At 34.8% G+C, this 27,226-nt stretch overlaps 2 protein-coding genes across 2 annotated transcripts; one reads left to right on the top strand and one right to left on the bottom strand.

The window, feature by feature from the left end:
* The first annotated feature begins 618 nt into the window (after positions 1-618).
* mespaa (mesoderm posterior aa) lies at positions 619-9,217 on the top strand. Its single transcript, XM_051900044.1, has 3 exons — positions 619-1,033; positions 5,891-8,208; positions 8,939-9,217. The coding sequence occupies exons 2-3, from the start codon at positions 7,609-7,611 to the stop codon at positions 9,029-9,031; spliced, it is 693 nt and encodes a 230-aa protein (XP_051756004.1). The 5' UTR covers positions 619-1,033; positions 5,891-7,608; the 3' UTR covers positions 9,032-9,217.
* A 2,327-nt stretch (positions 9,218-11,544) lies between these two features.
* Positions 11,545-27,053, bottom strand: anpepla (alanyl (membrane) aminopeptidase-like a). Its single transcript, XM_051900606.1, has 19 exons — positions 26,317-27,053; positions 23,872-24,014; positions 20,906-21,045; positions 20,628-20,754; positions 20,354-20,508; positions 20,147-20,260; positions 19,340-19,483; positions 18,524-18,589; positions 18,382-18,447; positions 18,085-18,260; positions 17,789-17,996; positions 17,246-17,301; positions 17,014-17,161; positions 16,760-16,851; positions 14,724-14,834; positions 14,198-14,365; positions 12,578-12,718; positions 12,416-12,494; positions 11,545-11,984 (listed from the first exon to the last, which is right to left on the bottom strand). The coding sequence occupies exons 1-19, from the start codon at positions 26,919-26,921 to the stop codon at positions 11,832-11,834; spliced, it is 2,892 nt and encodes a 963-aa protein (XP_051756566.1). The 5' UTR covers positions 26,922-27,053; the 3' UTR covers positions 11,545-11,831.
* Between the last annotated feature and the right edge of the window lie 173 nt (positions 27,054-27,226).

Below are 27,226 nucleotides of genomic sequence, written 5' to 3'. Positions count from 1 at the left end.
AGCAGAAGCCTACAAATTGTGATCAACTCTGAGAACTAATAAGGCAAGAATGGATCGCCATCAGTCAGGATGTGGCACAGAAGCTGATATCCAGCATGCCACAGTGAACTGCAGAGGTTATGAAGAAGCAGAACACTGTAAATATTCACTCTCTGCATATATTAAATGTTTTTGCCAATAAAATTCTTTCAAACTTATGAAATGCTTATTTGTTTTCCAGCTATTATAACAGACTATGTGAAACAATAATCTACTAAAGCTGCCAACTTTGTGAAACACACAATTTTTGTCATTGCCAAGAGTTTTGGCCATGGCTGTATACTGAAATATCAGCTTTATCATGACCTCAAAATCTACATTATATTGTGGTCAATTACCTATATGTGTATAGAAGCCAATCAGATGCAGTCATTTATAATATGACACAAATAGTATTTCTACCACATATTTGGTATACAGCAAACAAATACACACCAGTATAACATGAAAATGTCTAACGTGCCTGAAAAACTACATGTCCCAAAATGCTCCTCAGTTACCTCCAGATTTAGGATTAATTTGAGTTAATCCAAAAAATTTCCACCAGATGTCAGTAACGTCTGCATGTGTAAAAGAACATCTTAGCAGTAGCCGACTTAAATCCAAGTACTCAAAAATAAAAAGAAAACATTTTCATCCGCGTTGTTTCACACGTAAATATAGTTATAACTTGTAGATTGATGACTGACCGTGTTCATACTCGAGTTAAGTTTGTCTTTAACATTAATGTGATTTGGTCTGTTAACTCAAAAAACGTAGGCTAATTGTAAAACAAGGGTATTCCTGTGATTCTTTGATGAATAGAAAGTTCAAAAGATGTAGCCTAATGAACTCAAGACTATAGATTTATTAAAAGGTTTGGATAATATTTTTGTCACTTTATTTGTTTTAAAAACATATGAAAGACAAGAAAAAGTTTAAGTCAGTGTTTAATTGTCATAGTGTTCGCTGGAGTCAGACTTGGAAGTAGCCTACAGACCATCGGCAGTATAATGTGAGTATATATGAATTATTCATAGATGTGAAATCCTTGTATATATATAAAAAATCATCAGTCCGTAATAAAACAACAGTAATGAGTCGGAACCACTGAAGTAGATGTAGCAAAAGGGTAACTAAACTCGATACAGCCTTATTTTTCAGGTAAGAGCGGGCGCGGCCATTTGTAAATTTTATGTGTCTGGCTTCCGGAGTCATTCGCTTCCGGTTATTTTTAGCTGTACAAAACAGCTCGCTATGCTGCTTGATATTGTAAACTGGTAGCTTTTTTTTTTTTTTACCATAATGTTTTAATGTATTGTCTTAATCATAAACACGCTGGTTTGTAGGGTAAACCGTTTTACAGTTTACTGCACTTTGATATACTCCTCTTTTTTTCCCTATAGCGGCTAATAAATCGGAAGTCTCGTACATTCACAGAAAACCTTACTTCCGCGTTGAAAAATAAGGTGGATAGACTTTATATAATTGTATGTAGTACAGAGGAAGGTGATAGTAGAGATAGATGCAGTGCAACAATAAATAATTTTTAAAGCTTAATATCCAGTAACAGCCATTTTGTTGTAAGACTATGGTTATTTTTACCATACCATTACTATGCATTTTGGACATGATCTTTTTTTCAGGATTCTTTGATTTAAAAATGTTACAAATCACAGCATTTATTCAAAATAGAAATCTTTTCTAACAAATTACCTTTACACCACCTACTATGTGACCTTTTTACCCTTAACTGATAATATTTTTTTAAACCAATATCACTCTAAGTAAATAAAATACAGTTTACATGCCATGGTATATTTGATGAGTATGGTGCCAATTTTATTGTTTCCACCAAACATTTACATATTCTTGAAGATTTTTTTAGTTCTTGTCTCAGACCCAACCTTATGTGAACTTGAACTTGTCTTGGACTCCAACCTCTCTGGTCTCAGACTCGACCCTCTCTGGTCTCGGTCTCGACTCAGACTCGAATGAGCTGGTCTCGACTACGACACTGGTCTTAATCATAAACACGCTGGTTTGTAGCGCAAACCGTTTTACAGTTTACTGCACTTTGATGTTCTTCTCATTATTTCCCTATATAATCGGAAGTCTCGTACATTCACAGAAAGCCTTACTTCTGCGTTGAAAAATAAGGTGGATAGAGTTTATATAATTGTATGTAGTACAGAGGAAGGTGACAGTAGAGATAGATGCAGTGCAACAATAAATAATCCAGTAACAGCCATTTTGTTGTAAGACTATGGTTATTTTTACCATACCATTACTATGGGAATACCATGCTTTTTGGACATATACTGCTGTCAGATTTCTTTAAAAATAAAAAAATAATACTTTTATTTACCATTAAAATGATTGAAAGTGACGGTTTTATTATTATTATTGTAAATAAATGTATTTTAGAAGCATTAAAAAATTGTACCAACCCCAAACCTTAGCGTATAGTAGGGTATATCATGGCAATATCGAGGTTTCTGGACATAGTAGTTTATTCTAAGCACTAATACGTTCCACAAAATAGTTCAGGCTCCCTCAGAAAACAATACGAGTTGAGAGTAAAACTAAAATATTTGGGCAAAATCAAGGGAAACAAGATTTGTTTGTTTGTTTGTTTGTTTTTTAACTAAGATTTTACCACTTTTTGGACAATATTTCACCCTCATTAGACATTTTCACATCTGTTTACCTGTTTACAATGTTTTACGTTCTGTTTCATTGAATCTTGTAATTGTATTCAATGTAACTACATCTGTTGAATCTAGCACAGAGCTGCATCATAATAAGAAAGCAAATGTGACATATCCTGGACGATTTGACTAAATAACCAGGAAGGAAATTACTTTGACTTCTGATGATCACAAATGTTAGTTATTTTGTGTGTTGTATATATTCCATCTAAGCACCAGGCATGTTCCTTCAGATGTGATGTGTATTTAGATGGTGACAAGTAAAGCTTATTGTTGCTAATGAAGTTCAACTACGTGTGAAAAGCCCGTTCACACCACTAAGTCTAGCCACAAATCTAGCATTCGAGACCCCCCTCACATTACCTAATGTAAGTGAGCTGCGTTTTAAATGCATAGAACAGTTGCGTGTGAATTACAGTATGCTGTGGAATTAGCCAACAAAGTTTATTTTGGCAGCTAATAAGGGATATTTGATGTGCAAATCCCAATGTCAAATACACACATTCAGCTCTTTCATCTTGGAAGGCAAATACACAATTAAAATGTGTGAATGTGTAACAATCACGTGTTAATCGGCTCATAATCACATGGGTGTTAAACAAAGTTAGAGGAAATCCCTCAAACTAGGTTGGATGTGACACCGGCTCATTCAGGTAGGTTAGTCAGGTTTATCACATTTATTATGTTTCAATAACTCAATTTTAAAGAACGCTTTATGCCAAAAAGGTTTAATATAAGAAGAAATGTGTTAAATGATTGCATAATAATTTTGTTTAATGGGTTATTTAAAGTTTTCTATTGTGTTTATGAACTCCCTAGTGAAAATGTATTTGAAACACATTTATTTTGTGCTAAGTATACTACAAATACATTTACATATTTATGTGAAAAATAAAAATACCCTGCAATTGTACTTTTGGTATACTAATCTGGTATACTTAAAGTCTGCTAAATTGGAACAACTAATTTTGTACTTAATGCACTTTAATTGTGCGGAAGTAGTGCTAAGGTCCAACTAAACATATACTTAAGTATATTTGATTGTGCTAAAGTGGAACTATTGCAAGTATACTTTAGGTACACTTTAAATATCTTGCATTTAAAGACTGATATTATACAATGATCATACAGTCCTAATTAATAGTGATATTAAAACCCTCTTTAGGCATAATATTAAAAAAAGTGCATTGTGCAATAAAGAAATACGCCAAATAAAGTTTAATTATAGTCTGATATGTGATATGTCAATTAATATGTTAATGGATTTGAAGTAAACCATAGTCTTTGAGTATGGGTCAATGATGTGACGGGTCTTTTTTTTTTTTGTCCAAAGGCCTTAATAATAATACAAAAAACAATGATATGACATCCGAAGTATGTAAGGTAGTACAACTAGATCTCTTTGATTGAATCCAAAAGGTTTTAATTATATTTTTCTACATATAAAGGTATTTTAAAGATTTTGAAGTGTCAAAAGGTCATTCGGTTTAACCGTCCAAAGGCCAATACAGCCATTTCATTTGTGATTAAAATATCTTAAAATGTAATAAATGTATATATTTTTTATTCTGGCATGATTTTATAACATTATATATCAACATAGTGCAAAATGGTATTAAAATTATGTGTAGAAGCCGTTGCTTTGTTATGAGAAAGAATGTCCTGAAAAATGAATTTCATTGATGTCATTCGGAGTAACCAATATAAAGGGACCATTTTGGATCAAGTCATGCGTTCAGTATCATGTGACAGGATGTGACATCATTCAGACACCTGCAAAGGACCACATGGTCGTGAAGCAAAGTAACTAACTCTCTCCTAACTATCTGAAAAGTTCATGTTTTCACTTGCTCATACGCATCAGGTCATTCGGTACAACCGTTGTAAAACATGGAAAATGTTGTAATATTTTAAAAACTTGTACTAAATATAAAATTTTTGATTGTCCTTTTGTTAGCTAGCTAGATATTAGCCTGTTAGCATTGTTTGAAAATATTGTCATTCGGTGTAACCAAAAGTGTCATTCGGTAAAACCGAAATTTTGGTTAAACTGAATGACTTTTTTGGTGACAAATTTTGTCCATCTTGCAAAAAATGACAAAAGCAGTGTTAATTGATTATAAAAACCACATAATCTCATTGTTAACACTTAAAACTTCATAATTAATTTTATCTCCATTATGTTTTTTTTACACCTTTAAAAACCTTATTCGTCAATGACCCTTATACTTAGTATGAAATAAATGTATTTTAAATAGATTTAGGTAAAGGTTTTTTTGTTTTGTTTTTTTTTTAATTAAAATGAATTAAAACTAAATTCATTTAAACTAAATCCTCAAATGTTCTATATATGAAGCTCCTGACGGAACCTTTTATGGTTCTATATAGAACTTTTTCTTTTTAAGAGTATGTTCACATGACAATGATGTACTAAAAACAGAAAAGTTTTTCCTTTCCATTTTTTTTTTACTTACAGACAACGTTGACAAAATGGTCCCTGTTCACACGGATCTGCGCAAAAAAACAACTAAAAAGTAGTTGATGTCCCTTTGTAAAGAAACACTACGCACCTATAGACTGAACACGTAATTACGGAGCCCCGCACATGACATGCAAGAAAAAATATTAAATCGTGTGCACGATTTACTATCTCGTTCCCTCGATTTATAAATCGTGCGCACGATTTAGCCTACTATTTTTTTCCTGCATGTCATGTCCGGGGCTCCGTACGTAATACACATGCGCATGACGTCACCGTTTTCACAAATTCGCATTTATATAGTTTATACTGAGACGATGACGGTATCGTTTTAGAAGACGATGCACTTTGAAACCCAAAAGTTGTGTAAATGAACGAACAAAATGCATAAAAAAAGTTTTACATTTTTAGTTAAAAACAGTGTAGTGTAAACTGCCCCTAAAAGTACAAACATTAAAATCCATGAGAACTTTCTGAACTAACACCTGTAAACATTTCCGAGGTGTGACTTCACACCTATGATTGGGAAACTATCTTCTTTGTTAAAATTGACCTTTAAAATGAAACTAATGCATCAATTGTGATCACATTCATTGAGCACATCGCTGAAACCTTTCAGATAACATTAAAAAGCATGTAATTGTGTTTATGACTATGTGTATGTGTGTCTCTGTTGATGCAGGAGTCAAATGCGACACTTCTGTTTGTGGGAACTGCGGCCACTGATCTCGTCCACCACCATCATCTGCTTCATCACTGCAGGAGCCCTAAGAAGGTGTCATATTCAGACCCCTGAGGTCAAAATTTCATGTCTAGCTAAGAATGTAATCAAAGTGGTGTTAATCATGTTAACTTGAAGGAACGGGTGTGATGTGAGAGGACCATGAGTTGTTCTCATGGTCCTCTCCACACATATTTTGATAGAAGCCAGATTTACTGATAAACTGTGTGCTACTCTGTGTGTTTGTTAGTCAGTGGAGGAGTTGGATTTGTAACCCGAGATGCTAGCATGTCATCAGCACTGACCTTGAAAAATCCAGGGACACTGGACTGTTCATGAGGCAAATACACATGAGCACAGATAGAAGTTCTTCATTATCAGCTTCAGACCGAGTGCAGCACTAAAGCTAAACTTCTCTGAAATGCTGTATAGGTGCGACAAAAGAACTGTTCTGCATTTAATTCGACTCTGGCTTTGTACTGGTTAGTTAATAACAAATAACCTGGGCATCAAGATGTAGGTTCAGATGTTTGTGTATAAGGGAAAGTGATGTGACTGGTCAGTCATGTTTATATATATATTTTCAATATTTAAATTTCGTATATGTTTTTCAATATTTTTAATATTTTCAATTTTTTCCTTTCAGTTCACTTACAATCCTTCAGTGTGACAAATGAATTTGAAGTACAAATATTCAATTAGTATAGTAGTTGCTCTACTATAGTAAAGTACTTGAAACTGCAATAAATTATATATATATATATATATATATATATATATATACTGTATAGGTTATTATTACTATTTTTAATGTTTTTGAAAGAAGTCTCTTATGCTCATCAAGCCTGCATTTACAGAAAAATCAGTAATATTGTGAAATATTATTACAATTTAAAATAATGGTTTTCTGTTTTAATATATATATTCTGTGATCAAAGCTGAATTTTTAGCATCATTACTCCAGTCTTCAGTGTCACATGATCCTTCAGAAATCATTCTAATATGCTGATTTGATACTCTGTTATTATCAATGTTGGAAAAATTGATAATAACAACATACTTTTTTTCGGGATTCACTGATGAATAAAAAGTTAAAAAGAACAGCATTCATTCAAAATAGAAATATTTTCTAACAATATAAGTCTTTACTATCACTTTTTATCAGTTTAACATATCCTTGCTGAATAAAAGTATTAGTTTCTTTCAAAAAACAAAAAAACAAATTTTCTTTGAAAACCATGAAAAAAAATGTTCAGGATTCTTTGATGAAAAGAAAGTTCGAAAGAACAGCAAATTAAGTAACATTACAAATTTCTGGACTGTAACTTTTGATTAATTTAATGCATCATTGCAAAGAAAAGTATTATTTAATTTTAAAAAAGATGTTCGAATAGTAGTGTATATGTATTTACTATTTACACATTCATTATTCATTATGAAATGGAAATGAATTGGAAATCTATCTATCTATCTATCATTTAAACTGTTTCTGGCCGTCACACCTCACATCTGAGGCTGGAGAAGCTGCTGTTTCCCACAGACCCCCTACTCTTGGTGTCACTTCTCCTCTCAAGTACTGACTGGAATCCTCAGAGGTGCCAACTCGCACCTCACAGAGGATATATACAGGAGGAACATGGTCCACCAGCAACCACAACCTCAGTCTCAACTCTACAGCCATGGATACCTCCAGCTCTGCTCTTCAGCTCCAAGACAGCAGCGCTTTCCTTCTTGACTGCGAGAACATTCTGGATCCGAGCTACGGCGTCTCAGATGCGGGCTACTACAGCGCCGGCAGCAGCCTGTCTCCAACCTCTTCCATAGATTCCTGCGGCTTCTCCCCTCCAGCGTACTCTTGCGGAGCGGGACACGACATACTGCCGGCTTTCCCACTCCACAGCATCACCACCCAGGAGAAGAACAAGGTCCAGCCACCCAAGAGAACTGGAAGGCCGAGGTCAAAATTCCCTGGAGTGAAGCGTGAAACCGCAAGTGAACGGGAGAAGCTGAGGATGAGGGATCTGACCAAAGCTCTTCATCACCTCAGGACGTACCTGCCTCCATCTGTGGCTCCTGTCGGAAAAACCCTGACCAAGATTGAGACGCTACGGCTCGCTATCCAGTACATCTCCTGTCTGTCTGCTCAGCTTGAACTCAGTGAAGACGAGGTGAATCGAGGCGATCAGGCCGAGGTCATCGCCCCATCAACCATGTTTGACAGCTTCAGCGCGGCACCTTCAGTTCCAGCTCAGCAGTTCCCATCGATGACCTGTTATCAGGTACGGACATTTTACTTAATATACTACACTGTAAAAAATTATTTTCATGATTTGTTATCACAACATTTTTTCTTTTGTCAAATCAACTTAGATAATTAATGTAGTTCAGATAATATTTTGAGTTTCTGTTGATTAAACCAATCACCTTCATTGTATTAACTCAAAATTTTAATTTCAATGAACTCAAAATTAAGGCAACAGGTAATTTATTTATTTTTTTTTAAGTTAAAACAACAATTTTTTTTTACAGTGTACAAACTACTACTATTTTTTTTTAATTAAATTTAAACTTTATAGGCAATATTGTACGATGTTATTTTAGTTTCGCTGAGATACTATTATGGTTTTTATTAATAGTTTAAATGAATAAAAATCTAAATATATTTTATCTTATTTTTTGTTAAAGTTTTAGTATTTTTGTTGCGTGTTTTTGTCATTTTTATTAGTTTTTTGTCTATATTAATTTATTAATTTAATTTAGTTATTTTAGTACATCAAGTTTTTGTACATTTATTTTTATTTAACATTTATTTCAAGTAACAAAAATTTTAGTTTTTGTTTTAGCTTGGTTTACTATAATAATCCTGTTTTTTTTTACGGTTAAAAAAACTTAAAGTTGACCCTATTTTAATTTTAATAAAAATAATAACATTCTTTTTATTTCAAAAATAAATTACATTGAAAAATGCTCCTGTTCTTTTTCTTAACGATCTGCATTTTATTTTTCCAGACTCAGAATCCAGTTGAAGGCGATTTCCTTTCATTCCCAGCTCAGGATTTTTGGTTTCCCCAGCAACACGATTTCTTCCATGGACAGTGCTGATCTGATCAAAACAATCTGGATGCAAATATTAATTTGTGCAATTTTTGTACGATAATGAAAATGAAATACTTTATTTTTATTGTAAATATGTTTGTACAGCTATTTATTTTTTTGTATGTTGAAAAATATATTAATATTTATGAATTGTAATTTTTCCAGCGAATAAAGCCTTGAAAAGTCTTACATCATTTGTGTGAGTAGTTTTTTAACTTAATAGTGCATGTGTCCTAATGAGAGACAGCTGCCTGATGGTCATTCCACGCTGTAATTCACATGTTTAAGGAAACACCCCTGCAGAGCGAGCATTAATGTGGGCAGGATAGTAAACTAACTCTCACAGGTGAGATCCTTTAATACCCCTCAGATGGTAAACAAAGCTCTGTGGGGCTCTTCCTCTAAAATGCAAGAGTCTGATGCCTCTTTCAAGCAAGAAAGATAAACTCAGGTTTGTTAATGGAGTTCATTTGCATTCTGCATTTGCCTGTAAACAATCACATGTCTTTCTTAAAGGGATAGTACACCCAAAAATAAAAAAAATTCTTTCACCATTTACTCACCCTCAAGTTGTTTCTGTATGAGTTTCTTTCTTCTGCTGAACACAAGAGAAGATATTTTGAAGAATGTTGGAAACCAAACAGTTGATGGACCCCACTGACTTCAATGGGGTCCATCAAATGTTTGGTTACCCATATTCTTTAAATTATCCTCTATTGTGTTCAGCAGAAGAAGGAAATTCATACAGGTTTGAAACAACTTAAGGGTGAGTAAATAATGACAGAATTTTCATTTGTGGGTGCACTATCCCTTTAAGAGCAATATTGACCTCTTACATTTTAAAGTCACCATGAAATCAAAATGAACAATTTTTATTTTTTTATTTTTATTTTTTTTAATGGAATATCCATGCACATAATTAGTTGTTGTTGTTTTTTCATATTCATGTGGCCTTGTAATCTTTAATCAAAATAACCTCCCCTCCCTCTTGCAGCGACATCTCTTCTCTGATGATGAGGGCGGGGCAACCTGTCACTCATATGAGATCCACCAATAGCAAACCACTACCATCCAATCAAATCCCTATGGACAAAATTAAGTCTCACCCCACACTTCTTCATTTAAATGCCATCTCACTCACAACAGTTAAGAAAAGGTTGTTGCAATTTCTGCTTAGTGCCGACTTTGTGTGCTAGCAACAAGGCAGTGTGTTGAGCATCTCATGATCAGATCAGATTGCACAACAACAAAAACCCTTGCTGTGACTTTGTTAAATATATTAACAGCACCATTAGTGACGTTAGTGACAGCTGTTGTTCAATGTTCGTTTATGTCTTAAGAGTCTTGAAGGTGACAAGTCTGCAGCTGCTTTCAGACCTCATAATAATGAATCACTTCCTCACCCTCCCTTCCTCCCATTTGTGCAGTCTTGTCTACTTCCTCTGTTGAGTCCCTAATGACACAGAAGAATTAACAACATTCTACCTACAGAATCAGGAAGTCCTGTAATGCTTTGAAGTGCTGTTACATCTTGGCCCTTGTTATTGGTGCTCCATTTCACTGTACCTTTTTAAATAGTATGTGCAATATAAGTTTTTTCTCCATTAATTTTCTTCATAGATGTTTTAAACACACACACTGGTATTCCTATCATTATGAGGACGCTCCATGATTTTTATACTGTACAAACTGTATATTCTATCCACTAACCCTGAACTTTCTACATTTTTACATTTTCAAAAATAATAATAATAATTTCAAATTATTTCTAAGCTGTTTTTCTCATGGGGACAAAAAATTACTGGTATCCTTGTGGGGACGTTTGGTCCCCATAACGTAGGGTTTACAACACACATGTTGGGTTTTTATGTTTTATGGGGATTTTCTATAGACATAATGATTTTTATACTGTACAAACTGTATATTCTATCTCCTAACCCTAAATCTACCCATCACAGAAAACTTTCTGCATTCTTACATTCTCAAAAAACATGACTTAGTTTGATTTATAAGCTGTTTTTCTCATGGGGATAAAAAAAATGTCCTCACAAGGACAAGGATTTCGCATATTTCCATCTTTGTGGTGATATTTTGTCCCCATAACATTAAGTTTAACTGAACCACACACACACACACACAGGTTTGTTTTTGTGAATTGTGGGGACATTCCATAGGCGTAGTGATTTTTATACTGTACAAACCGTATTTTCTATCGCCCTACTCCTAAACCTACCCATCACAGGAAACTGTGCACATTTTTACTTTCTCAAAAAAACTCATTCTGTTTGATTTATAAGCCTTTTGAAAAATGGTGACATGGGGTAATGTCCTCATAAGTCACCCTCTACTTGTAATACCTATGTCATACCCATGTCATTATACAAATTTGTGTCCTGATATGTCACAAAAACACGCACACTCAAACACACACACACACTCACACTCAAGAGACACACTCAGACACACACACACTCAAAACTTTTTGATTTGAAGTTGACATTACAATATAACACTAGAGATTAAGAGCATAAACATATTTGATGTTTATTGCAAAATATTTAAATGCATAAAAATACATTATTTGAGTGTAGGAAGACTGACTTCAGGATTATAAATGACAAAGATATAAAATAAATATTTTAATTATCTAGTTAATTTATAAATCAAAGGCACAGCAGATAATCAGACTTGATTAGAAAAGCTCTGTGTGTTTTCAAAATATAAATATATACTGTAAAATACTTATGTAAATATGAAAATATTACAGTATATACAAAAATATAGAACAGTCATAATGAGACTGTGTTTAGACCGACTGTTCAGTCAGCCAATTCATCACTTGAGCTTTGTTTTCAGAAACCCATTTAACGTTGGCTTTCGTCTGCTCGATGGCCTGTTCTATTGCATGTGTGCCAAAGCTAAAAGCACTCGCTGCAATGTCCTCTTTGAATTGCTGTAACTGTGGTTTGTCAAAGAAACAGAGAGAAAGAAAGAGATAAATACACACATTTTCATGTGTCATGTCTACTACATATCTCAAGAAAAAATAGAATACAGCATAACAACAGACATTAATTTTAAGCATAAATTTAAAATACAAAATATTACATAGACACTACTGTGCAAAAGTTTGGCTTCAATAATTGTTTTTATAAAAATTACCTTTAGAAATAATTAGAAACCTTTTTCTCCTCACAGGAATAAATTACATTTTAAAATATATTACATTAGAAAATTATCGATTTAAATTGTTGTTTTTACTATATAAATATATGAAGTCTTAGTAAGCATAAGAGACTTATTTCAAAATCATATCATCCTCAAACATTTGAACGGTAGTGTATTAATATTTGTTTTGTATTTGACCCGTCCCATTCAAATAGCACAAACCTGTTGCAGTTCAAATTTTGTAGAAAACTTTTTTATGATGCGCAGAATCAAACTTCCAAAAAAGGATCCGCCATCATAACTATGGAGATCACGTAACAGAAAAGGTCAATAGAGAGAATAAATAATACATGTTTTGCAGATAGAAGGAAACACACTACTTACTCTTTAATTAAAGATTCCCAGTTGGCTCTGATAAAGTCCCAAGCCAACGGCTGCCCTATTTCGTTGCCCGCAACATACGAAATGGCGAACATAATGTCCTGCTTCCTGATCTGGTTCGGATCCATTGTGTATTCCAGGTACCTTTATAAAACAAAAGGCAATTAAATCAGTATATATTACATATACAAGTATCTAAGTTGACAAGAGATAAACTATTAAAACAAATTCATTAAAATAAACAGAATACCAATACATACTATACTGTTCAAAAGTTTGGGGTCAGTAAGATTTTTTAAATGTTTTTGAAAGAAGTCTCTTCTGTTCATCAAGGCTGCATTTATTTGATAAAAAATACAGTAAAATTGTGAAATATTATTACAATTTTAAATAACTGTTTTCTATGTGAATATATTTTAATGTGTAATTAATTCCTGTGATTAAAAGCTGAATTTTCAGCATCATTACTCCAGTCTTCAGTGTCACATGATCCTTCAGAAATCATTCTAATATGCTGATCTGATGTTTAAGAAACTTTTCTGATTATTATCCAAGTGGACAACAGTTGTGCTGCTTCGTATTTTTGAGGAAACTGTAAAAGACTTTGTATCAGGATTCTTTGATGAACAGAAAGTTTAAAAGAACAGCATTTCGTAATAACAAATCTTTTAAAACATTATTAAAGGGGACATATTATGCCGCTTTCACAAGATGTAATATAAGTCTCTGGTGTCCCCAGAATGTGTCTGTTAAGTTTCAGCTCAAAATACCCCACAGATCATTTATTATAGCTTGTTAGGTTTGCCTCTATTTGGGTGTGAGCAAAAACACATTTTTGTGTGTGTCCCTTTAAATGCAAATGAGCTGCTGCTCCTACAAAGAGGGCGGAGCTTTAACAGCTCGTGCTGCAGTTCCTCAACAACAAAGCTGGAGAATCTCGCGCAGCCAAAATGAGGATTGTCAGTAACGGTGTTCAGCCTTACATTGTTCAAACCGGAGTCGACACTGATGGAGAGACTCAGGAAGAAGTTACAACTTTTAGAATGAAACTGGACATTTCTGAACGGTTAGTGGATAAATTTATGTAGTTTCTGTGGAGTTGATTCAACTCATCGACTAGCATGTGCCGTCATGTTAATCTTTTGTGCAAATCCAGCATTGAATTGACCCTCGTTTGTGAAGCAGTCCAGCGTAAAATGACGGCATGACAACAAAACTCTACTACAACAACTCTTCCTCTTCTCTAAAGCAGCCCAACATGGCCTCACCCCCTTTGCTGTGTGTTCTCGGGGGTGGGGTTTATGTAAATGTTAGGGTTAGTGTTGTCACCAACCCGGGAAGAAGCTCGTTGTAGTCCCTACAAGCCGTTTGTTGTAGTCCTTAAACAGACAATTCTTTAAAAGAAAATATCTCCCTTTCCATTGAACTTTGAGCGTCGTAACTTTGCAGATGTTGTTTATGCTCAAACAGCAACATTACACACTAACTAAAGTTCATACTTCATAATGTGAAATCATAATCAACCACCCCTTTAATGTATTTGCAGTCACTTTTGATCAGTTACTGACCCCAAACATTTGAACAACAGTGTATGTTCTGAGATGCAGTATATATAGGGCTCACCTGTTTAACAGCCAGGGCACTTTAGTGCATGATAGACCAAGTAACAGTTTCTTTGCCTCTCCACCAATAGTACTGTTCTTGAACATCTTCCATCCAAAATCCCACTCCTCAACACCACCAGCGGCGATGGCATTACAGTACACGGTGGGCTTCAGATGTGGGGGAATTCTTGAGTGGAAAAAAAAAAAACTGAAATTTACTGAACAGAACCGAACCAGTAAGAGTGATCAATGCTTGAATGAACAGAACTAGAAAGAACTGAACTGGTTTGAACTGAACTCCGACTTAAACTGAATTAAATTGATGAACTAAAATCAATGGTGTGAACAGACCTGGAACGAGCTGAACTAGCTTCAGAGTAGAACTGAACTGAATTAAACTCCCATGAACCAAATGAAAAGAACAGAGAAGTGAACTAAACTGGCTTGAACTGTATTCTGACTGTAACAAAACTAAAAGTGATTAGCAGAATCAGACTGAACTGGCATGAAATAAACTTTCGGGCTGAGAGAAGTGGTTGTCATACGGGTTACTGTCAGGCGTCTTCATCCATTGTCTGTACCACATCCTAGTGAGCTCTGAACATCCTTTCACTCCAGTTTTGCAGGCCATTGAAATAACATTCGGTTCGTTGTATCTATAAACAGAAATCACACAAATCAGACAGTATTTCAGTAAACTCCATCCCTAATTTTTATGCAAAAACAGAAGTGATTTTAACTCTCATATGTTATATAACTTCTCCATTTAGAGGAGAGTTTAAAGGGGTCATTTCATTGTTTCATTTTTTTATTATTACTGAGGTCCACGTATAGTGCCAGCAATAACAGAAATAGTTTTGTTTTTTTAAGACCATATTCCACTCTGACCATTATAATTAAACAAGATGTTGTTTGTGGTTGTGCCTACAGTATATGATTTTTATGTAAACATCCTCTCTTGCACGCGAAATTACCAGTAGGTTTGCACAAGCATTGACAGATTGTTCTTATGATAATGAATAATAGTATATATTAATTTCCTCATTACCTCAATGTGGTCATGTTAATGTTTAAAAATGGGTGGTCATGTCTTCTTATGGTCTGTCTGACGTCAATACAGAACGAGTTGCTTAGTTTCAATAAATGTCTTTTTTTTTTTTTACTGGGAAGGAAGTTTTCATAGTACGTTTAACTTTCCAAACTCTGTCCTGGAGGGCTGCTGTCCTGCAGAGTTTAGCACTAAATCTGCCTCAACACACCTGCCTGGAAGTTTCTAGAATGCCTAGTAGGGATGTGCCCGAATTTGGAAAGTCACGGAAAAAATGAATAATGCATTCTACGGAGCCCCCAAAGGGACATGGTTAGGCTTGCTGCGGTAGATCACAGTACATCAGATTTCACTTATCAAGTGACGAGAGTAAGGAGAGATGACTGACAGGATGTCAAAGGATTTGGTGCACAACAGATCCTGAGTGTCATTGGCTATGTTTACATGCTCCTATTTTCATCAATCAGAATTAATTGAATCTGATTGCAGATCTGTTTACATGTACTCTAAACATTGTAATCTGATTCAAATATCCGTTTATATGTGTTTTATATACATTCCGATTAAAACTTTTGCGCACGCGCTCTGCATGTGACGTCATATCAATCACACTTGCGGAGACAACCATGGACGTGTCACAAACAGAGCTCATCGTTATTTTTGCCCTGTTGGCATACACATTCATAAATTAGCAACATTTTTTTTTTGTGAACGTGAAACTTGCGCACTGCGTAATGCGTGTTAACATTGCACTGCGCATGCGCCCCAGAGACTTCTGAATACGATTGAGAAAGTAGTCGGATTCGAGCGTTTACATGGTCATTTTTTGCTGTTGGATCGAATTAGAAAAGGAATAAACCACCCCTTCCAATCTAATCGAAATTTCATTTGGATCGAGCTCAGTCAGATCAATTAAGGTGTTTACATGGACGTTTTTCAATCCGATTGATTATTTTGTGTGTATTTGACTGTTTAAGTGCAATAAGCAGCGAAAAAGAACTCAATTTAGTACTGAGAGGCGGATTTATGTGGCGCACTTTGGGTGTGATCACAAAATCTGCAGGAATTAGTAAAATTATGCGCAATCCCACGCCAAAATTCATGCCCTGTAACACCAACAATATTTCATTCGGAGCAAATGAAACGAGTGAGTGAGCGGAGGAGGGTTTGTGTGTCGACTCGCTGTCGGAGAGATGAGAGAGAGAGAAAGAGCAGCTGGTATCGTGTATCTATTCTGCGGAAAATGAGTATTGGAAGTGTTTCAGATATTTCAGTATCGAAAAATCAATATTTTTGACAACACTACATTGCACTTAAGATGCCTTTCAGAAGACTACAATTGAAAAATGTATATATTATATATAAAATTCAACCCAACAGTGTGGCTAGTAGGAGTGACTGCGTTACACGCCACTGCTGTAATCCACCCGCATTTGGCGGGTTGGCAGGTGTAAATGTCAAGCCCTGGATATGTGTGTTGTGATATTAAAGTAATTTTAGAATAAAATGTGAAAGAGGGAATCTTGTATTTACTGGTCCAAGTATCTTGGGGGTTTCTGAGTCCAGTTTGATGTGATAACTTTGAAGTGGTCAAAAAGAGGTTGCACCTTTCCCCGCAGGTAAGTCTGGATTGTTTTAAAGAAATAGATAAATAAACATCTGGTATTTTACAGTCCTGAATGAACATTTTCTGACTGTGGGTTATGAAAATTAATAAAATTGTAGAATGTATGTATGTATATAAATATATAAGCATATTATTAATTATAATAGATTAAAATGGATACCTGCAAAGGTCCATAAACTTCTGATCGGTCAAACATGTGGAAAAAGTACTCCAAATTTCTTATGGCAGATTCCCATGGTATGTACTCTTTCTCTTTGGAGAGATACATGGTTGTTCTCAGAGCCAGGGTTATGTTGACTATCTCTGCCCTTTGAATCAGATTCAGATTATCAATTTTATTATTATTTAGAGCAAATTAATTTTGTCCATTGATTAAATGTCTGAGAGCTTACCTTGCCAAATTAAATGCATCATCAATAATCTGGGCCCTGTTAAGAACTGAAATAACCTATGTGTAAAGGGGTTAAAAAAACTTATATGTAACTTATAAAAATATATATATTTTTTATGAACACTTTTTGTTATACTGGTTGAAACTCTCTTCACATCCTGATAGCAATCAATAACAGAAGTGGTCTAAATATTAAAAAAACATGTACGTATATATCTTCTATGGAAGTCTGAGGACCAAAAAATGTTCGTCCAATCATTGCATTTGGTCCGAATCTACACTATCAACACCAAAATGAATCTGCAGCAGTCAGGTGGTACAAGTAAGAGCTCTGTAAGTTGTTTACGTTCATTATTATTGTAAGGTTATGTGCTTTGAGACATGAGGTAATGTAACGCCATCTCTCGTGATGCTTTGCAGACTCTGATGTGTGCGTTCATGTGTTTTGAAGGGAGGGTGGGATCTTATGCTTTCAAAGCTAGCTTGCTATTGCTAGTCTCTCCGATATTGCCTACCCTACCTTTAAATGTAAAGGGATACTCACTTTATGATCTGTAGTCAGTTGTGTAAGAAGACGTTCCCAGTTGTGGGAATCATAATTAACCCTGTAGTATCCCGTGACATTTAGGTTGGCCAATACCCAGTCAGTATCTGTCTTCATGGACTCATATGAAGCAGATTTTGTAAGCAGCCAGCGCTGGCCCATTTTACTGCCACTCTTCATCCATGTGATTGGCACAAACCATTCGTAACTGCAATTATTTTTGAAAATACACAGAGTACACTTTAAACAAGTTCTAAAACAATAGAACATGACTAATATTGTCAGGGTAAACATACCTGTAGTCAGATGGCTTGTCTACTACTGCCTCTGGGTCTATCAGGAAGTGCTGCTGAGAGATACTTCCTGTTTGAGTGTCAATAGTTACTACAGGGAAACCCATCTGAAGAATCCAGCGATTCATAATTTCATTTATTGAGGCTGGGAGCTGGACGCTTGAATCTGCATCTGCAACCTAAAAAAAAAAAAAAAAAAAAGATTTCATACGAATCAAATTATCATAAAAATGATGGCTGAAAAACAAACACAGTAACACTAATATTTAAGGAATCCATTCCATCAATTTTGTAACTTACTTCCTGCAGTTTTTTCCAAAGATCTGTGTACACAGTGTTGCTGTATGCATACTCATGCAAGTAATTCTGTGGGAATCATGTACAAGTGTTATTCTGAGGGGAAAAGTCACTCAAACTTTAAAACATCAAACCCTTTAATTACATGAAGTCCTTTAGCAAAGACAGGCTCCGACAGAAACTCAGACAGCATTCTCAGTATTGCAGCCCCCTGCAACGACAAAGATTTATGGTAAACTAAAACTAACTAAAAACATTGCAATATAACAAAGCTTAAAGGGTTAGTTCACCCAAAAATGAAAATTCTGTCATTAATTACTCACCCTCATGTCGTTCCACACCCGTAAGACCTTCGTTTATCTTCGGAACACAAATTAAGATATTTTTTATGAAATCCAAGAGCCTGCTGGCCTCCGATAGACTTAAACACAATAATCAATTTCAAGGTCCAGAAAGGTAGTAAAGACATCGGTAAAATAGTCCATGTGACTACAGTGGTTCAACCTTAATGTTATGAAGCAATAAGAATACTTTTTGTGCACAAAATCAAACAAAAAATAACGACTTTATTCAACAATTTCTTCTGCACTCTGTTTACTGCATCAACAGTATAGGAGACTGAAATAGAAGAGAAGAAATTGTTGAATAAAGTTGTTATTTTTGTTTGTTTTTTGCACACAAAAAGTTTTCTCGCCGCTTCATAACAACTGCTGTAGTCACATGTACTATTTTAACCATGTCTTTACTACCTTTCTGGACCTTGAAATTGATTATTGTGTTGTAGTCTATCGGAGGCCAGAAGGCTCACGGATTTCATCAAAAATATCTTAATTTGTGTTCCAAAGTTGAACGAAGGTCTTACGTGTTTGGAACGACATGAGGGTGAGTAATTAATGACAGAATTTTCTTTTTTGGGTGAACTAACCCTTTAATAGTGTTATTTTAAGTTGTCTTTGACAACCTTGCTATACGTGATGGTATCAAATAGGTCATCGATTTGATCCGGTGTAATGATTTCATCCTCTCTTGAAGACAGCGGATGTGAGGAAACAAGAGCGTCGACTGCAAATGCCCTTTGAACCTGCTGCAGCACCATCAGATCTTTCTTCGGGAGAGACAAAAGACAGCTAACTTGTTACATCTTCATATATATTTATTCATTATGTATTTTAACAAATTATCTGTTAAGCATTATTTAATGTTATTAAAAAGTACATACGTGTTAACAGTAACTTCTATAAAGAGCACAAACTATCTGTAGCCAGCAAAAACGTCTTAACTTTGCTCATGAATATTAATTACGTGACGTGACGTTCACCCCGTAGGCCACGCATTTAGGGTGAAAGGAAGACGCTGCTAATCATGTCGCAAATTAAGAATGAATAAGTATTAATTAAGCTACGTGTATGGCTTAATTCACATCAAAATGATACCTTTAATAACGTACGCAAAAAGGAGTGATTTTCGTTGGAAAATAGCAAGCGGGTGTTTGCGTGACGTAAATATTTTAACGTGATACTCAAACAACGGTTCATGGAGCAAGCCGCTAAAACCCTGATTAAAATGCAGATTAAAACCTGAGTAAATACAAAAACGTTCTCGTTTACTAGTCATCTGGATGGACAGCAACAGAAAACAAACAATGGCAGTCTGAAACGTCATCTGCGTGAAGGTTAGTTTAATCCTAATTTATGGTTATTGTGTATTTTGTGAACATATAAATGATCTTTATTAAATATAGTGAATAATATAGTGAATAAAAACTTACAACATTCCAGGTGGGTTCAGCATAATCAGCTCCAAGATATGACACATAACTCGCAAAGCCTTCGTTGAGCCACAGGTCGTTCCACCATCTCATGGTCACAAGGTTCCCAAACCACTAAATTTATTTATTGTCATTGGTTAAATTGATTAGATAAAGTAGTTTTTAAAATAAGACCACTATTAGAAACATACCACATAGTCCACATACCATGTGTGCAAGTTCATGTGTGATTACAGTGACCACCCATTCTTTATCTTCATTAGAGGATACTTTTGGGTCGTAGAAAAGAGATGATTCTCGGTATGTGACCAGACCCCAGTTTTCCATTGCTCCAGCAGCGAAATCAGGCAGTGCGATTTGGTCTAGGGATAGGAAAGTATTAGTCTGACCGTTTTTTTCCCCTTAATGGCCCCCCACTGTTTATGTATGTAACTGATTGAGACACAAAGTTTGGAAAGAACTTGCATGTTTAAACTCTCACCTGATTTGGATAGGGGGTATTTGGTGTTGTAATACTTTTCGAAATACTTCAAAATAGGGAATGTCACATTAAGGGCGTAATCTCCCTGTCCATTCGCAATGGCTTCTCTACGTCCCCAGATTCTGATCTAAAATAAAAAGGTGTTTTTTTTATGCATTTAATGGAAAGATACAAACAGGGGATGTAATAAAAAAAATTTTATTCTGTTATCTGCATTTAAAAGATTTGTATAAAAGGAAAGAAGAGAGCTAGAGAGTGAGAATATCTTGATTGTCTACCAAAACATTGGTCTCTGGTGGGGTTTGTATGTTGATGAATTCGCTGACGACGAAGGCCAACAGATATGTCGACATTTTTTCAGTTGGCTCAAATCTGGTCAGTAAAACCTCTTGATTATCTATGCTGATGCTTTCAGTGCCTAGAAATGTGAGAACATGAGTTAAGAATTAAAATGTCTGCAGTTGAATCCATGCAATACATTAGTTCAAAAGTTTGGGGTCTATAAGATTCTTTAGTGTTTTTGAAAGAAGCTCACCTATCAGGCTGCATTTATTTGATCAAAAATACAGTTAAAAGAGTAAAATTATAATTGAAATAATATTACAATTTAAAATAAGTATTTTCTATTTTAAAGGGGACATATCATGAAAATCTGACTTTTTCTATAACTCTATAATCGGGTCTCCGGTGCATCTACCAACCCAGAGAACGTGAAAAAGGACAACCCAGTAACTTTGTTTCGGTAAGCCTTTCTCTGCAAGCATGTGAAAAAAAAACGAGCCGTTCAGATTTCGCTCCCCTAGTGACGTAGGAAGGGAATCTTATTATAATATTACCACCACTTAATCTGTATGTTTTCAACATAGACTGTAAAAAAAATATGGACGTAGTGTTCATGACGTCACCCGTAGATTTCTGAAAAACATTTTTGAAGCGAAAATGAGGCTGCTGCCATCTTAGCACTGTCACTCCCGGATAACTGAAAATGGGCAAAGAGGCGGGACATGGTTGGAACTGAGGCGCCTGGTCGCTGCAAGCACGCCCGCCTAGCGCGACGTGATCATGTAAGCAGGCAAAGGAGATATCTATCTATCTTAGACACCTAAAGATAACAAGTTATATCATTAGAAAGTTCTAAAGGTTTACTGTCAATCTACAGTGTCTTTTTTATGATATAGATGCTCCAGCACCAGTAATTGTAAATTGTGTCGGGTGTGCAAATAACAACACGAAAAATCAAACGGGACTTTATACCTTTATAATGAAATGGCGATCGCGAGATGAATCCAATCCGTTGCACTTGGGTAAAATATCCATGATATTCCGTCCATCGAAAAACTAAAAACTACTTTTTGTCCACAAAAGTGTTAAATCCATGAAATATTGATATTAACCAGATACAGATTATCCATTGTTTGCATCACATTTCTTCTGAACGATCTGCTCTCCATCATCGTTCTTTAAGAAATTATGCAACCTGGGCAGCGTTTATGTTGTAAAGCTGTATATGATCGTATATATCTCACTAACAAATGAGCCCGCATCCAAAGTATAATTTTTCAAAATGCAGCAGTTTTAGTTATTATATCCAAGCACTGCTGTCGAAGTTTTATATCCTCCCGCCATTGTCATAGTAAATCTCACAAACAAAACTTTTAGCCAATGCCACGATCCAACAACGCGTGTTCTGTTTATTTTCCACACACACACACATCTGTCTCGAGTCTCAACCATTAACGCAGCAAGCCATATAATTTTATAATTGTATATATTATTATTTTATAATTGTATAAAATAATCCCAAAAAAGCACAAACATGCCAGAGATGCCAAATTCAGCGACTGGAATTAGCTGAGGTAACATGACGGCTCAGACAGCAGCAGCACTCCACCTGTCACTCAAGTGACCACGCCCTTAATTATGCAGAACTTTAAGGCTTAATATAATTTAAACGAATGAGTTATAAAAAAATTCACCCCCCTCAGAGTTATCATGAAGGGCAAAATTAGCTGTACAGACCAAAACCACAATTTGTACCAGGCTGTAAACATGTTTTTTTCTGCTGTAAAGTTGGGCATTTTAACATGGGGGTCAATGAGATTCTGCTCTCTTTTGGAGCCTTTGGCCAGTCGATGAATTGCAGTTTAAGTCACTTCCGTATTGGCTTCAAGAGAAACTGGGGGAGGTTGCCGCTTGGTTTTCACCCACGGCGCCGCTATTATGTTTTCACAAGTGACAACAAAAATAATCAGTTAAAACATGGTATAATAAAAATCCATGGGGTATTATTTTGAGCTGAAACTTTTCATTCTGGGGACACCTGAGACTTATGTTACATCTTGTAAAAAGGGGCATATAGGTCACCTTTAATATATTTTAAATATCATGTGTCACATGATCCTTCAGAAATTATTCGAATATGCTGATTTGGTGCTCAAGAAACATTATCAGTGTTGAAAACAGTGTGTTTTGAAAACATTTCTTTGATTAATAAAAAGTGCACAAGAGCAGCATTTATTTGAAATTATCTGTAATATTAAAATGTCTTTACTGTCACTTTTGATCAATTTAATGCATCCTTGCTGAGTAAAAGTAATAATTTCTTTAAAAAAAATCTTAATGACCCCAAGCAGTATATAGGAAAAAAACCTTTGAAAATAAATGTTAAATGCAAATCTCGTCATATAACACTGTTGCTGTAGGGGAAAATATGATAAAGCATCAATGATTAAAGAGCAGATTATAAACCACACCAAACAATCAAGGCTACCATTACAACTTTGGAAAAACTTCAGTCAAGCTGACATAATTGGTAAGGTCTAAACTTCTAAAGTCTTTCAGATTGGCAATGTGTCTTCAACTTCAAAAGATTTGTGAGCTCAAAATCTCTGATTGATACTGTGTCTTACTTTAAAAGCCATGATGTAGATCCTCTGGTTTAAGCCTACTATTTTTTTTAAAAATCAATAAAAATAAAAGTCGTCATAAGATATGCATCCCACTGAATCTAGAAGCACATGCTCAATGTCATAATTGATGATTTTCATAATTTATATGATATTTATTTCAGAAAGTTATTTCAGTTGTGAAAATTGTTTAATTATTGTCTCAATCAACACAATCAAACCCTTAGTAGGCTATATAGGCTAGATGTGTTTGAATGTTGAGCTTGTTATAAATATATAAATATTATGATACCCTCAATAGGCTACCTATTACACGTGTCATTGGTGTGAGCACTAACCCAGCTCCATGCCGTTAGAAAGGGCCACAGTTCCAGGAGGGTGTAGGAGAGTCAGATGGAAGACGGCCTTCATTGACGGCTCATCAAAGCAGGGGAAAGCTTTCCGGGCGGCAGTGGGCTGCATTTGTGTTGTGGCAACAACTCTGACAGAATGAAAGTTATTTTTAAGTTTGTATGTGATTTAGCTAGTCTTCAATTGGGTTGCAAAATTCCAGCAATTTTCAAAGTTGGAACCTTTCCATGGGAGTTAACGGGAATATATGGGAATAAACTGGAAATTTTGCAGGTTACAGGGGACTTAAATATAGTTGAAAAAAAAACAAAAAAACATCTTGCAGCATAATCTTGGTTAAAAGAACCATATTTAATGCAAATTCGGATGAATTTCTACCCTTCCTCAATCACATGCACACTACTTACTGCAGGGCTGTTGAGGCCACACCCCTGAATCTGCTTTCATTTTACATTTTGAATGGGGGAGGGGGGTCATAGGGAATATGTTTATTTTATTCAACATTCATGCTTTTTAGTTGTTCAAAGGAAGAATCGATTAAATACTCACAAATATATGAATGTAAGTTTGTCAAAAATGTAAGTTTGCATGCACGTCTGCATATGACCAAACAAAATGTTTATATTTATGTTAGGATATTATGCAGTTTGTATAAATTATCCCAAGACGTTACCAATTAATACCTTTTAATTCCTGTAAATTCCTGTTAGGTTTCCAACTTGAAAAGTTTCTAAAATTCCCAAGCTTAACTTCCCATGAAAAGTTTCCGGAAATTTTCCAGCTGTTTGCAATCTAGTTTTTACAAATATCATGTTTAGTATTCAGTGTGTAATTCAAGGGAATTCATAGGAAAACATTGGTAACACTTTATAAAAGTATAGAGTAATAAAGAACTTACAAATCATTTTCAAGCTATTAGTTTATAGTTAATATATTGTAGTCTCTACTATTGTTAATATATTAATATGCTATATACAAATAGTGAGTTCTTCATTCAAGTTATTGTTTAATTAGCTAAAGCATTATATAATGTTTTTTATGCTTTGTTAACTTATTAACTGCATTAGTTCTCACTTTAGATTAGTCATGCTGCTTTAAATCAACCTTTATTAGAAATTAACTGCATTAGTATTAAGTGTTTCTTTATTTATATATATATATATATATATATATATATTCTTTCTGTGGTGGGTAGGTTTAGGGGTAGAGTTAGTGTAAGGGGATAGAATAAACAGTTTTTACAGTATAAAAACCATTAGGCCTATGGAGAGTTCCCTTAAACAACATATTCCAACGTGTGTGTGTGTGTGTGTGTGTGTGTGTGTGTGTGTGTGTGTGTGTGTGTGTGTGTGCGTGCGCTTAATGTATTTGTAAACATTTTTAAGGAACATTCAATATAAATGCAGTTAATGTCAAATTAAGGTTGGTTTAAAGCACTTAATTAATGACATTTTCTCATTTTCCGTGACATGATCTAAAGTGAGAACTATTTATTCATAATAGCTAATTAACAATTCCTAAACAAGCTTATTAAACAATAATAATTGTGTTAATTACAGTGACAATGAAAGAAGACCTCACTATTTGTATATAGCATATTACTATATTTACAATGTAGAGACTATATTAACTATGAATTAACTATAAACTAATGGTTTGTTAATGATTTGTAAGAACTTTATTACTGTATATTTATTATAAAGTGTACTGAAACATCTAGTAATTCAATAACTATGAAAATATACAGCAGTGACTTTTCCACTTTTTGAGATTTCCACACTGTAAAAAAATCCATAAAATAAGAAGTACTGGCAGCTCATTACCAGGACATTATCCGGTAATTTTACAGACATTTCCGTTAACCCTAAAACACAACGCAATGAAGCACAAAATGCAAAATACATGTAAAACACCTGTAAAAAATAAACACGGAAAAGTCTGTTAAATTAATACAGTGCCCTATTTTATTATTTTATGGATTTTTTAAGAGTGCAGAGCTATTTTAAACTTTTTTTTTTTTTTTTACATTTATATATTTTTCCAAATTTTTGTATTTGCTAAATCTTTTAGTAATTGAGATACATTAAATATTTTTAAATTTTTAAACTATAAATTTGATTAAAGTTTGTAGGGAAAAAAAACATAGTGTATAAGAAATGGTAATCTGTTAAAGGACCTAAAATACCTTTACCTTATACATAAGAATACTATAAATTAAAAAAGATACCTACTTAAATACTGATTTATAAAATTAAAATATTGTTTTATAATAAATCATTTCATATTTATGAAATAATTATTATTATTATTATTATATCCTTTTTATAAGTATTTACTTCGATACTGATTGCAAAAGTTGTTAAAATGCAAACATTTCAATCTCTCCTTACCAAAGTCATTTCAGCAGCAATTATAGCTACAACACATCTTACTTTTTCACGCCATTTTCTACGTATTCGCTCCTGTAAAATCCTCCTAGGTCATCTGACAGCTCTCCACTGAATTCTGTGTAGAGCCAGTAGGATTTTCCAACATGTAGATCTTCTTTCAGTTGAATTACCATAAACTGTGTTTGTTCTTGAAACCAGGTTTTCAGTATGGCCGGAGCGTGTGTCCCTTCCAAACCTGTCAGTTTCGCATAGTGCATCTCCGACAGCAAGGTGAAGTTCAGTCTATTGGAATGAATAATAATCAGGTTGGTCTTCTTCACGCACTTGAATGCCACTCCAGATTTCCCAGTGAAAATGTACATGCCCTGCTTGTCTGCCACCAACCGAGGCCAAAGCGTCACATTGTAGTACTCAGGACGAAGGGTGTCAGGCAGTCTGTACTTGTCCCAGGGTTCGTTTGATGGTGCTGAGGTGCTGTAGGGTGCTGTGGTCGTCACCATATGAGTCTTGTCAGTGCTATTCACCTCGTTTTTCCGTTTCTCCTTAGCGTAGACCACTGATAAAGTAAGGATGGTGAGCACGGCCCCAGCGGCCAACCCGAGTAGCACAAACCCTGTGGACTTACTGATATAAAAGCCTTTCCCCATGACTGCAGAGTTAGAATGAAGTCTCAGGAGATGTTGTGAGGAAAGATACAGGAGTTAATGATGGGGCCAGGACAGAATCAAGTCTATCTGGACAGTCTTGAACTGTATGTGTGTGTGTGTGTGTGTGTGTGATTAAATAGTGCTGACTGTGATGAATCATGCTGTGGTTGCTCTACCACTTCTGTGGAAAATAGTTACTCAAGCTCTAAATGTTAGCATAGTTCTCCTATAAAAACAAAACAAAACAATGGCAAATATGTCTTTATTCTTTGCAATTGACTTGCATGTGACTTTTGTTTGCCAAG

Source organism: Ctenopharyngodon idella, chromosome 7, assembly GCF_019924925.1.
Source record: "Ctenopharyngodon idella isolate HZGC_01 chromosome 7, HZGC01, whole genome shotgun sequence".
Classification (NCBI taxonomy): domain Eukaryota; kingdom Metazoa; phylum Chordata; class Actinopteri; order Cypriniformes; family Xenocyprididae; genus Ctenopharyngodon; species Ctenopharyngodon idella.
The sequence above is the reverse complement of the archived record's forward strand: the minus strand, read 5'-3'. Positions and strand labels throughout refer to the sequence as shown.

Coding starts and splice junctions, on each gene's coding strand:
- mespaa (XM_051900044.1), top strand. CDS start 7,609: ATGGATACCTCCAGCTCTGCTCTTCAGCTCCAAGACAGCAGCGCTTTC. Junction 8,209..8,938: donor CATCGATGACCTGTTATCAG/GTACGGACATTT, acceptor TTATTTTTCCAG/ACTCAGAATCCAGTTGAAGG.
- anpepla (XM_051900606.1), bottom strand. CDS start 26,921: ATGGGGAAAGGCTTTTATATCAGTAAGTCCACAGGGTTTGTGCTACTC. Junction 20,261..20,353: donor CACATGAACTTGCACACATG/GTATGTGGACTA, acceptor AAATAAATTTAG/TGGTTTGGGAACCTTGTGAC. Junction 17,997..18,084: donor GACAAGCCATCTGACTACAG/GTATGTTTACCC, acceptor AAATAATTGCAG/TTACGAATGGTTTGTGCCAA.